Source organism: Vulpes vulpes, chromosome 7 (genome assembly GCF_048418805.1).
Source record: "Vulpes vulpes isolate BD-2025 chromosome 7, VulVul3, whole genome shotgun sequence".
In the NCBI taxonomy this organism is placed as follows: domain Eukaryota; kingdom Metazoa; phylum Chordata; class Mammalia; order Carnivora; family Canidae; genus Vulpes; species Vulpes vulpes.
In genome coordinates, this window is record NC_132786.1 from 31,815,803 (window position 1) to 31,833,600 (window position 17,798).

Here is a 17,798-nt window from a genome sequence, read left to right on the forward strand (position 1 = left end):
TTTTAGGTCCTCACGTCCCCTCCCATCTTTCTAACTCCCAACCCCTGGGTCAGCCTCCCAGAGGGATTGCTTAGACCAGTGACTATACAGGGTTCTTTTGAAATACCGAGCTGTTCAAAAGAGACATGTGAGGGTATGGCCCTGGAGGCAATTTCCATGATTACTTTATCCCTTTTGTCCCATTGTTATAGGGGAGGAAGGAAGACAGCTCCAGGATCAGGTGCTGATAGGACTTAATATAGGTATTATGTCTTCCTGCTCTCAACTTGAACCCAGAGGCTTCTTTTCCAGCCTCACCTCTCCACACCTTGCTTGACAGGAACTGGCTTAGAGATTGCGAGAGCGTGGCTGGCAGAATCAGCCTGAAGTCTGAGGGAGAGAAGGAGCTTTAGGCTTGTCAGGTGAGGGAGCCTCTGATGGGGAGCTGCAGGAGAAACTTAAAGAGGCCTTAAAATAGCAGGCCTATCCTTTCACACAATAGACGATGCGAGTGTGACTTTGTGTGACTTCCTCAGCTGCATGTCTTCTGACTTTTAAAAGTTTATGAATAAAATCTTTAAGAAAGTAGAGTGAACATCTTACCATTGGAAGGGCAGTGATGGAGATTTGTGGAGGGCTGGGGGGTGATGGTGGCTAGGCCTCAAGCCTCAACCTCAAACCCATTTATTCAGTTTCAACATGTCCTCAAAGAATTTTAAAATGTGAAATTGTCGAGAATTTTATTTTTTATTTATATTTTTAAAAATATTTTATTTATTTATTCATGAGAGACACACAAAGAGAGGCAGAGACCTAGGCAGGGGGAGAAGCAGGCTCCCTGAGGGGGGAGACACTCTCTTTGTGTGTCTCTCCCGCCTCCCTGAGGGGGGAGCCTGATGCGGGACTAAATCCCAGGACTCCAGGATCATGACCTGAGCCAAGCGCAGACACTCAACCCACTGAGCCACCCAGGTGCCCAAAATTTTAGAGAATTTTAAAAGAAAGGACCTATCTAGACATTTTCTAGGTGGAAAGGTGTGTGAAGGGGTCAATGAGCAGTGGGGAAGATGGAGACATTGAAACCCTGAGCATCTCAGTCTACAAGGAGCCAGATCAAAATTTAAATGAGCAGGCAATGCTAAAGACTCCTGGAAAACATGGAATTTCTCCAGTGACTGAAAAGAACAAGAACAACAAAAAGACAACAGAGAACCTGAGGAACAGGGAGGGTACAGTGAAACAGAAGAAGGAAGAGGGCACAAATCCCATCGGAATGAGGGCTTGGGAGAAGAGAGAAGACACTGGCTGCCCTCTTTTACTTACAATATTTTATTTTCTTTTTAAAGATTTTATTTTATTTTATTTCGAACGGGGCGGGGGAGAGAGAGAGCGCGCAAGAGAGCGAGCATGAGCACGGAGGAAGGGGCAGAGGGAGAACCAGACTCTCCACAGAGCAGGGAGTGAGGAGCTTGGGGCTGCAGGTGATGCTCCATCCCAGGACCCAGGGACCAGGACCCCAGGCCAAGGCAGATGCTTAACCGAGGGAGTCACCCAGGCGCCCCTACTTAGAATATTTTAGAGAAGGACACTCAAGTACATGAGGTGCTACTGCGGAAGATGTGCTTTGCCCTGGGAGGGTCACCTTTTCCTGGTAACAGGGCAAAGCGGCGGTGGGTGTGCGGGGTGAAGACCGCCCTTCTGCTAGCGTTGGGCTGGGCCTTCCCGGGACGTCGGTGCGGAGTTCCAGGAACCCCGCGGACCGAGCGCGGCGCGGCGCGAGCGCGGTGGCTCCGGCAGGAGTGGGCGCAGCGCGGCCGAGGAGTCCGGGCGTCGCTACTCCAGATATGGTTAAAGGAAGACGCAGGCGTCCATCTCTCTTCCCCCCTTCCCTCGGACTCCCTTCCTGACGCCCCGCTCGGTGAGGCTATTGGCCGCTGCCCCTTTAAGGGCCTCCACCCCTCCGCCCCTGCACCCCCCCCCCCCGCAGCGGGGGCACCACGCGGGTGGGAGGGGGCAGGCTGAGCGCTCAGGCCGGGTCTCCTAGGAAGATGGCTCAGGCCGGGGAAAGCGCTCCCACGCCCCGCTGTCCCCTTCCCTGAGCTGGGGGAAGGGACCCGTCCAGAAGGGAGCCCCCTTCTCCCTTCCCTCCCGCCCCACTCGCGCCGCGGGGATGGCTCCGTGGCCTCACGGGAACGGCTCTGTGGCCTCGTGGCCGGCCGCCCCCACCCCGACGCCCGACACCGCCGACACGAGTGGGCTGCCAGGGGCGCCATGGGCGGTGGCCTTGGCGGGGGCGCTGTTGGCGCTGGAGGTGCTGGCCACCGTGGGAGGCAACCTGCTGGTCATCGTGGCCATCGCTCGGACGCCAAGGCTGCAGACCATGACCAACGTGTTCGTGACTTCGCTGGCCGCCGCGGACCTGGTGGTGGGGCTCCTGGTGGTGCCGCCGGGGGCCACCTTGGCGCTGACGGGCCACTGGCCTCTGGGCGCCACCGGTTGCGAGCTGTGGACCTCGGTGGACGTGCTGTGTGTGACAGCGAGCATCGAAACCCTGTGCGCCCTGGCGGTGGACCGCTACCTGGCCGTGACCAGCCCGCTGCGCTACGGCGCCCTGGTCACCAAACGGCGCGCGCGGGCGGCAGCGGCCCTGGTGTGGGTCGTGTCCGCCGCGGTGTCGTTTGCGCCCATCATGAGCAAGTGGTGGCGCGTGGGAGCGGACGCCGAGGCGCAGCGCTGCCACTCCAACCCGCACTGCTGCGCCTTCGCCTCCAACATCCCCTACGCGCTGCTCTCCTCCTCCGTCTCCTTCTACCTTCCGCTTCTGGTGATGCTCTTCGTCTACGCGCGCGTTTTCCTCGTGGCGACGCGCCAACTGCGCCTGCTGCGCCGGGAGCTGGGCCGCTTCCCGCCCGCGGAGCCCCCGCCGGCCGCGTCTCGCTCGCGGTCCCCCGGCCCGGCCCGGCCGCGCGCTTCGCCCGCCGCGGTGCCCTCGGCCGGCCTGCGGCCCGCGCGCCTCCTGCCTCTGCGGGAGCACCGGGCCCTGCGCACCCTGGGCCTCATCGTGGGTACCTTCACCCTCTGCTGGCTGCCCTTCTTCGTGGCCAACGTGATGCGCGCTCTCGGGGGGCCCTCTCTGGTTCCCAGCCCGGCCCTCCTGGCCCTTAACTGGCTGGGCTACGCCAACTCTGCCTTCAACCCGCTCATCTACTGCCGCAGCCCCGACTTTCGCAGCGCTTTCCGCCGCCTGCTGTGCCGCTGCCGGCGGGAGGAGCACCGCGCCGCCGCCTCCCCGCCTGGCGACCCCTCGGCCGCCCCTGCGGCCCTGGCCAGCCCCGCGGAGTCCAGCCAGGGCCCACCGCTCGACGGGTAGGTAACCGAGGCGAGGAGGCCGGCGGTTCAGGACCAGAAGGCATTCGGCGTCTCTTTGGGCCATTTCTGGGAGTTTGGGATTCGGTAGGATAAGGTGGGGTGGGAGACGTCTCTGCGGCGAAAGAAGGGGGGACCTGGAGTAGGGAACCAAAATGGGAGCCAGGACCCTTCCGTCTCCCGCGGCCGAGCACCTGCCCCAGGACGGAAGGAAGCAAAGAGGGCAGCAGATTGTTGTTCACCCCAGGACCTAGTGCGGTCCGGGGAATGCGGCTGTATCCTGAGCGGCTCGGTCAGCTCCGCATTTTCTAGCTGAGTTCTTTGGCCTCCCAGATCTCTTGCCACCCCTTGGGCTGGCTTTGACTTGCAGGGAAGACTGGAGGCCTTCTCAGACTCCAGGCCTGAGCTCTGGTTTCTTTGAAAGGTTTGATAGCTACGGAGTGATAGTGAGAATCCACTCGAGGTCTGAAGGATAAACGGGAGTTGGGGAGGGGGTGAGGACTGTGAGTGTCAATTCTTCTCCTGGGTAGGAGCAGGCCCGGTTGCAGTTGGGGGGTGGGTATTTTGTGGCTGGGTGGAGCCCGGATGCTTTTGCGAGATTGAGATTGCGGACAAGTGCTTCCCAGCGTCCCTGACCTTTGCTCCTTCCCTCTACTGGCCCTGTCTCCACCCTGTGCCCCTCACCCCAAGATATGTTATCTCCATTTTTCAGGGCTTCCTGGGGAATCTCTTAGGTCCTGAACGACAAGAAACAACTCTGTCAATCCAGAACTTTCGGAAAGCCTCTCCTGGCCTCTGTTTAGAATGGGCCCTGTGGAACTTCCCAGCTGGAAATCTCTGACCTCCAGAAACTGATGACTTGGCCTTGGGGTGGGGAGGCGGAGGTTGGGAGGGGCAACCCTTACCAAGTGAGTTTTCACCATCCTCTTGTCTCTCTCTTCCTGAGAAGAGTTTTCTAAACCCCCACCCCTGAATTTTACCACTACCTCAGCAGCTGAAGTATCCAGCAGCCTGCTCTCAGCTGCCCTCGGAGTCCCCATTAGCTTTGGTGGCCCACCTGTCGCCTTGCTCACTTCTGTGCTGCGTGCTTAGGGCAAAGAGGTCTCTCCTCCTTCCATTCCTTCTGCTGCCTGTGGACCTGATGGACCACTGAGTGTCCTTCAGGCTCGGTGGCCAAGGCTGGGAGCAGAAAGCTATAAAAGGTCCGGGTTTGGGGTTCTGTCCCTGACTCCATCACTACAGATTCCTAAGCACCAGCCTTCCCCCCTTTGGATACAGGACAGCTCTGATCTACCTCACAGCAGTGTCAGGAGGACTTCTTTAGGGTTTGAGGAGGGTGGAGGGTGAATTCCATTAGAGTGGATTCCTTCTTTTCCTTTTAGCATCAAATTAATAAATATTAGTGAATGCAGTTCATCTACTGCCTGCTTTTCTCCATTTCTTTCCCCTATGATCCACTTACTCCCTTCTTAGAGCTGGCTTTTGAAAGATGCAATAAATTAAGATTAATCCTTGCCCCTTTCTTCCTACTCATTATGAAACAAAAGATGAAAAGTCTGTCTGGATGAAGGGGAGGGAGCTTAAGTCGTTGCCACTCCTGCATCTCCATCTTTCCAAAATTCACGGAATCCAGTTGCAAGTGGGTAGCAAAGCCATGCTGCCCAAAGGATTTGAGTGCAGTGCTCATAGGAGGACACAGTTTGCTATGCTCAGGATCGAGGCATATGGAGTGTGTGTCAACTCCCAGTTGCCATCAGGAACCAGTTTTGTCTAGTATTTACGTATGTGTGTGTGTGTGTGTGTGTGTGTGTGCGCGTGTGTGTCTGGAGGCACAGATCATCGTTAGTGTTGGGCAAATGTCTGGTTATAAATATATTCTGGGGCAGCCCCCGTGGCGCAGCGGTTTAGCGCCACCTGCAGCCCAGGGCATGATCCTGGAGACCCTGGATGGAGTCCCACTTCAGGCTCTCTGTATGATTGTATGATGCCTGCTTCTCCCTCTGCCTGTGTCTCTGCCTCTCTCTCTCTCTCCCTCCCTCCCTCTCTCTGTCGCTATGAATAAATAAATAAAATCTTTAAAAAAATTATTAAATAAATAAATAAATAAATAAATAAATTCTGATGCTTCCCATCCTTTCCACAACCTCTCCCTTTCCTGGGCTGCAGAAATCAATGTTATTCTTTTGAAATAAAACTGGGAAAAAAAAACCTGGAATCACAAGTTTAGTTAGTTGATAATTTTTCCCCCTTATTCCAATTCTTTTTTAGAATTTTATTTATTTATTCATGAGCGCGCGAGAGAGGCAGAGACACAGGCAGAGGGAGAAGCAAGCTCCATGCAGGGAGCCTGATGTGGGATTTGATCCTGGGACTCGATCCTGGGACTCCAGGATCATGCCCTGGGTGGAAGGCAGGCACTAAACCACTGAGCCACCCAGGGATCCCCCCCTTATTCCAATTCTTAAGGACCTTATCAGGCCATTTCCTTTGGAAAGAAAATTTCTATGGAAGTCACTGAATCATTTTGTGAGTTATTATTTAAAAACCATAAGCAGAGACCATCATCCAGGCTGATTTACAGGATGGCTACTAAATCATCAAATGTTTAATGTGCTCTGTGACAGCAGGGTACAATAAACTTGCTAGATTCAGGAGCTCCAGAGTTATAAAACTTCGATCTACCCTGAGGGTAAACTCAGTGGATTTCCACATATGGCCGGACCCTGTGAATTGGACCTGGCCTCTGCTGCTCCCTTTTCTCCAGGATCCTAGGTTTCATTTCTTAGGATGTTTGCATACCAAAGATGACCTTCTCTTTTTCAGTCCAGAGCAGTGTGAGATCTCTTGGGTCTGAGGTATGGGAGGTTTCTTATCAAGGACTCAACTTTTGAATGCTTAGTGGAGAAGGAAGTCTTGCTTTGGCCTGGAAATAAGTAAGAGGGCCTCCTCTCGCCATCTCTGGATATTTTTCCAACATCGCTGAGGAAAGTTGTCCAGTCAGTCCTAGGCAGGGAAGAAGGATGATTTTGCTGGAGGGGAGTGGAGTGGGGCTCTGGTTTGTAGAAATGTCCTTGAATGTTATCCAAGAGCTCATACTGCGTGAATCTTGCTTGACACACACCCATGTGCCAGCTGTCAGGCTCCTTTAGAGTGTTTAGGTTTGCACTGGGCTGTGGACTCCATCTGCAAATTGTTACCAGTGCATTTGACAGATGGAGAGTCAGCCATTCTGGTCATCCCTCCAGCAACTTGTGGCTAGGTGTCAGGCTGAAGGAGATTTACATCTTGGATGCTGAGAACGCTGCGTTTGCTAGCACAGGGCCTAAGCACTTGAACTGTGGAAGACAAACACCCATCTTCTGAACCTAGAGAGGTGAAGACTTACAGACCAGTGAGAACAAAAACACCTGTGAACCCTGGCCTTGCCAGAATCTGTTAGCAGGAGCTGGGCATAGGCAGAAATGACAGGGCGAAGGGGGTGAGCTCAGCAGAGAGGGGATGAAGAGTGACTGAGTTTTCCAGAGGTGACTTACCTTCTGCATCAGGTGGAACCACTAAGGGACAAGCAGAATTAGGGTAAGGAGGAGGTTGAAAACAGGCTTTCCTAGGACTCTCCCCATGGTAAGATTCTTCTGGAGGACCATGGTTGGTGCAGCTTCTCCCTTTAATTCTGGGGGCACTGGTGAAGGCCATGGGAATAGTGTTCCTTTATGTTTTGATCCTGAAAGCCAATCATCTGGGCTCCCTCTATGGCTTCCTGGCTGCAGATCTATGTCTGTGTTTGCCTGTCTCTCCAGAGGAGAAGTGAGAACTGCAGTGGGGAGTACAGCTGATGCCCAACACCCCCCCCCCCCGCCCCAGCCAACCCCATGCAAGAAGCCCTGGAGGTAGCTCACCATAGGCCAATTATTTGAAGCATAATACGCAACAGTTAAATTAGCAGAAACTCCAGAAGGCCATCTAATTTTCTTAGCTATTATGACATTAAGGAAAATCAGAACGCTTTCCTCAGTGTCCTCATCTATAAAGTAAAGGGACAAAGGTTGACTTTCTCCCCTCTCTTGCCTTTAGAAGGGGTTTGAGGGTACCTAAAGCTCCGTGGAGTCCAAGGCAGAGAGCTTCGCAACTGCAGTCTTTGCCCCACCTCAAGCATAAACGGTGCTGGGCGCCCCCTGATGGTGTTGGGAGGTACAACAGGCATGGGCTTGGAAGTGTCCATCTGTTGACTAGCCAGGGAGCAGGAATGCAGTTTTCCTAAGGCCAGGAAGTATCAGAGCTGGAAGAGGGCATAGAAATGATTTAGTTCAACTCTTTGATAACGTGGATGAAGAAACGGACTTCTAGAGAGGAGAACTGTGAGTAGCCAATATTACTTTAGTCAGAGACAGGCAACACTGGTAGTGTAAAGAGTGCCAAATTTGAACCTGGAAAAATAAGAAAGGGAGAAAGAAGGAAATGGCCATGAATTGAGCACCAGTCAATATACCAGTACTGTCAGAGGTGGATCTACAATATTATATTGAAGTGATAACAAATAGTAGAGCCTCATAGAAATCAAATAGCTTATAACCCAATCTACTAGACTAAAAATTTCATTTTATTCCCCTTCCACACTCACTGATAATCAGTTATGTGACACTGAGCAGGTTACTTGGCATCTCTGACATTTTGTTTGCCTGCGAATAAAATGGAGATTCTATTATTGTTCTACCCAGCTCATGCAGTCTAGTTTTGAAGAACAAATGGGTGGCCCAGTGGTTGAGAATCTGCCTTCAGCTCAGGGTGTCATCCTGGGGCCCTGGGATCTAGTCCCGCACTGGGCTTTCCCCAGGGAGCCTGCTTCTCCCTCTGCCTATGTCTCTGCACCTCTCTCTGTGTCTCTCCAAAAACAGTTTGGAAAATGATAGGGCTCCTCCAGTGTTAATTGAAGTAGGGAGCAAAGACTAGTCTCAGGCCTCCTGATTTTGATCTCTGGATAGTCCTGCTTCCACAGACAGCCTAGACCTTGTACTTGTCTTTGGCCAGGATGGGCATGTCCTTCCTGGTCTTTTTTCTGCAGGTTCATCCCTGCCTCAGACTGGTACCTCTGGTTTCATATCCATGTCACAAAACACCTCCCCTTCTGGCTTTTTTTCACATTCAAACTCTGGTCTGGCCTGTGCCTGACATTTTGGTCCTGGTTTGACTCACTCTTCCTTTTCCCATGCAGCATGTGTAATGAGCCAAGTTTGGATAGAAGTTTAGGACAGAGGGCACTTCTGGCTATTTGGACTTTATGGTACATTATAGTATAGGTTCATTAGAATGGGGCCCTAAAGAACCAGAAAAGAAGATGGTCTATTAGTTTGCTAGAACTGGCATAACAAATTACTTTTCTCATAGTTCTAGAGGCTAGAAGTAAAATAACAAGGTTTTGGCAGGACAATGCCCTCTCTGAAGGGATCCTTGGTTGCATCTTGTAGCTTCTCACAGTTGCTGGTGATCCTTGGCATTGCTTGGCTTGGAGCTGTGTCATTACAACTTCTGCCTCTGTCTTCACATGGCATTCTTCCCCTTTGTGTCTGTGTCCACAGTTTTCTCTCTTCTTATAAGGACACCAGTCATTGGAGTAGAGCCTAACTTAATTCAGTATGAGCTCATTTTAACTTGATTACATCTGCAAAGACCCTATTTCCAAATAAGGTCACATTCACAGGTTCTAGGGGTTAGGACTTCAATGCATCTTTAAAGAAGACATGGTTCAACCTACAACAGAAGATATGATGGAAAAGGAGGAATACTATATTCCTAGCATTTCTGTGTTCATCTTATTCCTTTTCAAGGTTCCATGTCATCTTGTAATGAGAAGGGTGGTAGGGGTGCTATCTATTTGTGGATTTCCATTTCTGGACCTTTCTTCCCTTCTGCCTGGGCCCCAGATTTGAGAAGCCACTAAGTAAGTCAGACCTTGTGTTTGTTGTCTCTTGTGGACAGCTCTCAGTTGTCCATTCTTCCCTTCTTCCTTTAGTGATAGAACGCCTAAGTTTTAGCTGGGCACAAGGCCTTGCTAAAGACATATTGCAGCCTTCTGGCAGCTAGGTGTGACTATGTGCCTAAGTTCTAGCTGACTGAGGTGTACGGCTTCCAGGTCTGCCATTAAAGGGAAAGGGCATATCCTCCACATTCACTTCTTCCCTTCCCACTGGTTGGAAGGCAGATGTGATGATAGGAACTGAAGCAGCCACCTTAGGTCATGAGATGGCAGCCATGTTTTATAGGTGACAGAAAAACCAGATAGGAGGAACCTGGGTATTCAACAGTGTGGAGTCACCTTGTCCACCATGGACTGCTTATGTTTAATTAAGACACTTAAATGAAAGAAAAATAAACTCCTATCTTGTTTAAGTCAGAATTATTTTGGACTTTTTTTTAAAAATCACAACCACATCAAACAAATTCATCAGTGAAGGGATAATAAAAGAGGGTATAAATGAATGTGCAACTGCTGACATTCTGTGATGAATATACATTGGGTTACAAATCTGTCTTGCTTTGGTACCTCATAGGGTACCCCTGATCTCTGGGGATTGGCATCTCTATAGAGTTGGAGTTCATGTGGCACCTGAGACCACCATGTCTGTCTCTTTGACATTGATTCCCATGGGGACAATGATCAATGAGTGTATTAGTTTTCCAAGACTGCTGCAACAAGTTGCTATGACCTTGGTGGCTTAGGACAACAGAAATTTATTCTCTCATGATTCTGGAGGCCAGAAGTCTGAAAGCAAGGTGTCAAGAGGACTGGCACCTTCTGGAGGCTTTGAGGAGGAATCCCATTCCTCTTTCCTAGCTTCTGGTGGTTCTGAAATTTTTAGCATTCCTTGGCTTGTAGACATACAATATTCCAATCTCTACCTCTGACACACATGTGTGTCTCTTTTCTGTCCTTTTAGGGACACATGTCATTGGATTTGGAGCCTATCCTAATCCAGGATAATCTCATCTCAAGATCCTTAACTTAATTATATTTGCAAAGACCCTTAATCCAAATAAGGGGATGCCTGGGTTGCTTAGTGGTTAAGCACCTGCCTTCGGCCCAGGGCATGGTCCTGGAGTCCTAGGATCGAGTCCCACATCAGGCTCCCTGCATGGAGTCTGCTTCTCTCTCTGCCTATGTCTCTGCCTCTCTCTCTCTATGTTTCTCATGAATAAATAAATAAAATCTTTTTAAAAATCCAAATAAGAAAAAAAAATAATAAAATAAAAAATCCAAATAAGGTCACATTCTGAGATTGCAGGTTGACATATATTTGGGAACTACCATTAGAGACACTTGTAAATCCTTTAACTGGGAGTTCTGTTTCTGAAGATTATAATCCACTTCAGTCACCCCTCAGGAAAGAGCTGTTTGCTCCAGAAGCACTTAGACTCTGCGGTAAGGCAGGATTCTGAGAATACCCAAGGACTCATGTCCTTATATAATTCCCTCCCCTTGAATATGGGTGGGACCAGTAATTTGCTTCTAAGAAATACAATATGACAAAGTGATGGAATATCACTCCTGTGATTATGTTATATTATATGGCAGAGATGAAAGGACTTCAAGGTTTAAGGTCTAATCAATTGACTTAAGTTAATAAAAAGGCAGATTATCCTGGGTGGGCCTGACCTAATTAGGCTAGCCCTTTAAAAGAAGGTCATAAGTCAGAGATAGAAGAAGTCAGAAAGATACCGTTGCTGATCTTGAAGAAGCTAACCACCATGAGTTCCACAACTGCAAAGAAGTGGATCCTGCCAACAGCCACATGAGTTGGAAGAAGACACTCAGCCTCAGATGAGACTGCAGCCCCGGCTGACATCTTCACTGTACCCTGGTGGGACCCTAAGCAGAAGACTCTTGAGACATGGAAACTATGAGGTAATAAATGTGTGTTATTCTAAGCTGTTAAATTTGTAGTAATTTGTTATATAAAAATAGAAAACAAATGCAGATTCACTGCACAATTCTGCCCAAGGCTTCTTTTCTAACAGTCCTTCTCTGGTAGTGTTTTGTTGTTGTTGTTGTTGTTGTTGTTGTTGTTGTTGTTGTTGTTTTTAAGTTTTTTGCTTAAGCAATCTCTACACCTAACGTGGTGCTGGATCTCATGACCCCGGATCAGGAGTTGCACACTCCACTGACAGAGCCAGCCAGGTGCCTCTCTCTGGTGGTGTTTGTAAAGATTTCTCATCAAAACCCAAAATACAATGGACCACAAGCTCAGGAAGATCTCATGACCTGCCATGGGTTACTATTCTTCCAGAGAACTATTGGAGACTCATGCTTGGGTGTCTGAGGAACTGGGTCTTTCAGTCTTTGTCCTTCACAGTGGCCTTAGGGCCAGTCATTCTATGATTTCTTGGCCTATACACATCTTTTAAAGAAAATTAGGAGCTAAAAGTTCAAAAGCAATTTACTTCTGAGTTGCTAGTGAGGAGCCACCCTTCATCACACAAAGACACAGCAAACATAGTTCCCAAAATCTCTTTAGCAAGAACCAAGTTGAAATATTGTTGCTTCCGCTGTTGGTATTCCCAGAAGGGGGTAGGGATGGGTCACTTCTTCCCAGGGAAGAGAGAAGTGGGAACAGGAGAGCTTTACATCAGCTCAACACCACCGGCAGTGTCTCTAGTTTCTCTCCAGTTGCTGGGTCATGTGAGTGAGCCCTTCCTCCCAGGCCTCCCCCTGGGCCCAAGTCTGAACTTAATTGATGTTGGAACATTGTGCCAGAACCACAGGGAGGGAGACTGGGGAACTAAGGGAAGCGTAGGCAGCTGCTTTTCCAATGGAGAAATTCCTACCATTTTTGGGGAAGGAGAAACATATGGAGCTGATGGTGAACTTTACTGTTCCAACAACCTCAAGATCCAGAGTCTAGCTGAGTGATGGATTCCTCTAATTTTCAGGAAAGAACTAGGTTTTTTTTTTTTTTTTTAAGATTTATTTGAAAAAGAGAGAGAGAGAGAGAGAGAAAGTGTGTGTGTGTGTGTGTGTGTGTGTGCGCGCGCCACACACTCCAGCGGGGGAGGAGCAGAGGGAGAAGGAGAGAGAATCTCAAGCAGAATCCCCACTGAGCATGGAGCTGGATGAATGAACAGATGGATATGATGCGGTGTTCCATCCCAGGACCCTGAAATCATGACCTGAGCTGAAATCAAGATTCGCAGGCTTAACTGACTGAGCCAGCCAGGTACCCTGGGAAGGACTAGTCCTAAGAACAAACTAGTTCTTATCCCTAGCCTGCTCTTATGTCATCCCCTTGGTAGGGTTGGTGGATAGCTGGTATTGACTTGGGTGGTCTGGCATTAGACTTCTGACCTCATAAAATGAAAAAATATTTAAACTTTGCCTTTGTTGTCCTTTAACATCTCTTGCAAGTTGATGTAATGAAAAATTCTTTGAAAAACAGGAGATAGAAAAATTGTACAAAAATAAATGCAAATTATTATTGACACTTAAGATATTGTTTAAGTTAAGCAGATATTTTTCAGGACTATCCCTGCTTGCCAATACCTCCCTCAATGCTTGGTCTGGTGCCTGGTATTTTTAGGGAGGACAACTGGCAAGTTTACCCATTAGCCACTGCCATAGCTCAGGCCCTCATCACTTCTTAACCAAATTAACTAAAATAGTCTCCACTTGGCCTGCTGAGTTCTGGCTACCCTCCAACTCATCCTCCACAAGCCCCCAGAGAGATTCTTCTAAAATATAAATCTGACAATGTCATTCCCTTTCTTAAAACCATTCAATGGCTTTCTAAAGCATTTTGTGGTAAGATTCAGACCCCTCAATACAGAGGTGTGACATTAAATGGACAGCGCCTACCTTCCTTACCTGACTTCCCATCACTCTCCTCCCCCATACGCTATTATTCCAACCATACTAACATTACTAAAGAACTCATTTCTTCTTGTCTTTGTATCTTCACACAGATACAAAGATACCTCTGACAGATACCCTCTGTCATCCATTTAAACACAGATTGTACACTGTCGTCATCCATCTCAGCAGTAACAGAGAGAACAGAGTCTACATACATTACGAGATAAAACTGATACAGTTTTCCAAGGACTAGAATGTAGGGTGTAAAAGAAAAAAAGAAGTTAAGGATGAGACCAGGATTTTTGGCTTGACCGCCTGGTTGAATGGACTTGCCATTTACCAAAATGGGAAAGAAGGGGACAAGGGAGGTGGGATATAAAACTATGAGTTAGTTTCATAAACACAATAAATTTGAAAAATTATTAATTATTTGTTGGAATATGGATAGGCATTTGGATTTCCAAATCTGTAAGTTAGGAGAAAAGTTGGAACTGGATATATAAATTTGACAGATGGATATTTAAGCTCATGGAGGTGGATAAGCTCACCTGCATGGTGCCCATAGACAGAGGAGAGAAAAATTCAGAGTGTATCAAATCAACACACTGTACACCTTAAACATACACGGTGTTTATTATATGTCAGTTGGATCTCAATAAAGCTGGGAAAAAATAAAACAACTCCAGGCATGAAAAAAGAAAAGAATTCTGAGTACCAAGCCCTGGAGTATTATAACATTTAGAGGTCAGAAATAGAAGGAACCCGCAAAGCCAACTGAGAAGCAGCAGCAGTAGGGTGAAAGAAGAAGCAACAGTAAGTAGGGAAGGGATGCCGTGGGAAGGAAGTATTTTAAGAAGGAAGTGGCCAGTTGTGTCATACACTGCTGACACACCAAATAAGAAGAGGACTGAGAACACACCATTGGATTTGATAACGCAGCCATTTGTGACCTTGATAAGAGGAGCTTTGGTGGTGAAGTGATGCGGGGGGGCGGGGGGGTGGCTCAACAGAAATTGGAAGATGAAGAAATGGAGACAGAAAGTATAAAACATTCTTTCCATAGCTACTGTTCTGAAGGGGATCAGAGATGTGGTGGGTTGATGATCTCATTGTCATCTTAGTTAATCTGGGCATCCTGTTTCCCAGAATTCTTATTAGATTTCAGGTTAAAGTTGACCAAAAGAGGAGAAACTTGCCCAAGATATTAGAGTCAGAAGTGAAGTGGTGCCCTTTAATACTCAAAGGACTTCAGAGTGAGATATAGAAAGCAGAGGACTGTGAGGTTGGGGCCAGTCACTACATCATCTGATGTTCAGCAGTAGGATTCCCATCTGTTTCCTTTTGTGGTCTGATGGTGGCCATGCTTCCTGCTCCAAATCTCCAGCATCCCTATCCAGTATGTGAACTACCATAGATCTTTTCAATAAATCCTTTTTAATCATAAATCAGCTAGAGTTCCTTTCTGTTGCTTGCAACCAAGAATCTAAAGGGATACTGACAGGAATCAGAGACTTGAGCCAACTAACAAATGTGTTTTTCCCAATTTCTCATCCCATGCTGTTGGTGTCATTTGGCGGGATTTCCTACATGGCAGGGCCAGTAACTTCTAAGAGCTTTTGGATCGTTTCATTATGCTCTATGATTAGAGAGTAATGAAAGGCTCTTCTCCACCAGCTCCAACAAGACTCCAAGAGCCCAGGCTTGAACCACATGCGTCTTCTCCCAGCAAGCGCTGGCACTGGGGAATCACAGACCAAAGCTGGGGAATGGGGTGAGGGCTGCTACCAGAAAGACTAGGGAAAGGGTTTCCAGGTAGACTTAGTGAAAAATCACCAACTTCCACTTTTGGAAGCTCATCAGCTCATATTTTTTTTTTCTCCAAACATGTAATTTTAAGGATGGTCAAAACTAACATAATACAATGTTTTCATGTGCAAGTAAAAACTCACTCTCTCCTCCCCAAAGGGAACAACCCAAACTTACAACCAACATCCAGCTCAGAGTTAGGAGCTCTGGGTGAGGTGCATCTTCATCTGAAAGAAACTACCCATTATACTGCAGCTTATGGACTAAAACTGAATTTAACTATTCCCCAATACATCCAGTGTTCGATGCTGGGAGAGAAATGGCTATAAAGCACATCTAGATTAGTGGGGAAGGGTAGCAGCACACAGTGATCACTGGTTCAGCACACATACCTCATTTATGTGGATAGGGACATAAGGTGCAACCACTTTTTTGACTCGTGTTCCTAGCAATAGAATTAGCTCTTTGGATCAGCTAATAAGGGCGCCCTTCTCTCCCCCCTTTAGGATTTTTCTTTACCCTTTGTGTTCCTTGATTGAGCCTGAGGGGAGCTATGGGAAGATTGCCCTGTGAGGACTATTCTACTTTAGTAGACAGCTTCTGTGAGCATGGTTACTAGACTTTGAAGATGGGGGGCTTTCAATTTTCTGGGGGAAAAGAAAAACCTTTAAAAACCTAGTCTGTTCAAATATCAGTTTGAACCTCCCAAGTACTCCATGTTATAAACTCTAGAGTCAACTCCTCCTTGAAACTTCATTTTGTATTTTCTGTCTCTTGGTAGCCTGAGGGATGTCCTCATTTCCACAATAAACCTCACACAATTCTATAATATTTGTTATCCCCATTTTAAAATGCATTGGGGCACCTGGGTAGTGCAGTCAGTTAAGCAGCAGACTCTTGGTTTTGGCTCAGGTTGTGGTCTCAGGGTCATGAGATGGAGCCCCTTGGTGGGCTCTGTGCTCAGTACAGAGTCTGCCTGAGACTCTCTCTTCCTCTCCTTCCCCCTGCTGCTCATGCACTCTAAATAAATAAATCTTTAAAAAAAATGTGTACACTGGGGAAGAGAGATTTTAAACCACTTACCTAAAGGTATGTGGGTACTAAGGGGAAAAGCTGAGATGGAAGGCCAGATCTGCATAGCACCCAAGACCCTCCTCTGTCCATTCTACTGTGAGTCTCTACTTGACAGGGGGGGGGAAGTCTTATGTCTGAATGTTGTGGCCAAGAGAGGAGGTAGATGAGGGCTGAAGGAACTATTTTCAGGAGGCTCTGAGGGTTACAGACATATACTGACTGCTCTGGTAAGTGAGAGTTTATTGCTTTGGAGGCTTTAGAGAACGGATCCTCAGCATCCACACTGATGTTGTGTAGTTGTCAGAGTGACCACCAATATCTGTGGCAGTGGGGAAATGCTGAATCCAAGTGATGTCTTAAGAGACAGATGTGGTTGAGGCGGGTTAGGACTGCATGAATGTGAAGGTATTCCCCACCCCACCCCCGTCACACAAGAACACCCTAAGAATGGTCAGGAACAACTGAGAAAGACTATGACCAGCTAGTGATCCATACTGTGTAGGAAAAGGCAGGTTATTCTAGTTATTTTAACCATGTTTGTACCTGGGCTACTGAGAGAGGGGAACTTGGGGCCATGTACACTCCATTCCCAGTTATGGGCTAATCAGCTCCCAGGCAGAGTCTCTGGCATAAGCCAGTTAACTCCTCTGTGATGACTTCCCACCTCCTGTCACACTACATGGTCTGGGGTAGTCCAAAGAAAAACTTCCCTGGGGCACCTGGGTGGCTCAGTCGATTAAGCATCTGCCTTTGTCTCAGGTCATAATCCCAGTCATGGGATAGCCCCTGCATCAGGCTCCCTGCTCAGCTGGGGCGGGGGGTGGGGGCCGGGGAGGTCTGCTTCTTCCTCTGCCCCTTACCTCGCTCTTGCTTTCTCTCTCTCTCACTCAAATAATGAAATAAAATCTTAAAACAAAACAAAACAAAAAAAAAACAACTTCCCTGCATCCTATTGCTGCTGAAACAGCAATGAGGACCCTGGATGTTTAATGGATTTGGAAGCACAAACATAAAGACTTTGGAATGAATAATGCAGTGAACACTTGCTCACCACCTTCCTAGCATCCCTTCTCCCCTCTCCCATTTTTAAGAACACTTGAGATCTCTTTTAGGTAAACCTTCTGTCCTTCTTAGTTGTGTGGTCTGGGAGAGATCCACCCCACTGTCAGCTCTAGGTGATTTATTTAAACTCACTAGAGTATCCCATCCTTGACCATGATAAGATCAGAGATGGACCAGTGACTCACTGCAGCCAGGAGAAAGGAAAAATGGGCCTGGGAGCTTCTGGGAAGGAAACGTCCTCATTCTTCCAGGGACCTAAGAGAAGAGATGCTCTCCCTTCCTCTGGTTAGTAAAGGTGTAATGCCTGGAAAGGCTGCAGCCATTTTTAAAAACATAAACAGTTTTTGAATGGGAAATCTATGCATTTGGTTCAGCATTTCCCAAGTACAAAATGGTGTACAGTGAAAAGCAAGTCAGCCTTCTTCCCTGTCCTTGTCCATCAGCCACTCAGTTCTACTTTCCAGAGGCATTCACAGTTACCTGCTACTGGTGTATCCTTCCAGAGCTTTTCCATGCATATGCACACGCAAATGTGTCTTTTATCTTCCACCTCCCACACCTTCCCAAATGTTCCTGCACTTTGCTCTCTATTCTGTACCTCCCTTGTTTTTACCTAAGGGGGGGTATCTCAGAGATTTTTCCACATCTGTACACAGAGGGCTACCTTTAACAG

At 48.0% G+C, this 17,798-nt stretch overlaps 1 protein-coding gene across 2 annotated transcripts; it reads left to right on the top strand.

Annotated features, from left to right (window-relative positions):
• Positions 1 to 1,963: 1,963 nt before the first annotated feature.
• Positions 1,964 to 10,363, top strand: ADRB3 (adrenoceptor beta 3). Of its 2 annotated transcripts, none has more exons than XM_072763526.1 (2): positions 1,964 to 3,345; positions 10,278 to 10,363. In XM_072763526.1, exons 1-2 carry the CDS (start codon positions 2,150 to 2,152, stop codon positions 10,309 to 10,311), a joined length of 1,230 nt encoding a protein of 409 aa, XP_072619627.1. In that variant the 5' UTR covers positions 1,964 to 2,149; the 3' UTR covers positions 10,312 to 10,363. The 2 variants fall into 2 exon arrangements, with proteins under 2 accessions (XP_072619627.1, XP_025849381.2); XM_025993596.2 differs by lacking the exon at positions 10,278 to 10,363 and adding an exon at positions 4,058 to 4,761.
• Positions 10,364 to 17,798: the final 7,435 nt, after the last annotated feature.

What these genes read in the sequence shown, in the direction of transcription:
- ADRB3 (XM_072763526.1), top strand. Translation starts at nt 2,150, where the DNA reads ATGGCTCCGTGGCCTCACGGGAACGGCTCTGTGGCCTCGTGGCCGGCC. An exon ending in CAGGGCCCACCGCTCGACGG is followed by an intron (nt 3,346 to 10,277) that starts GTAGGTAACCGA and finishes CTGTCCTTTTAG; the next exon opens with GGACACATGTCATTGGATTT.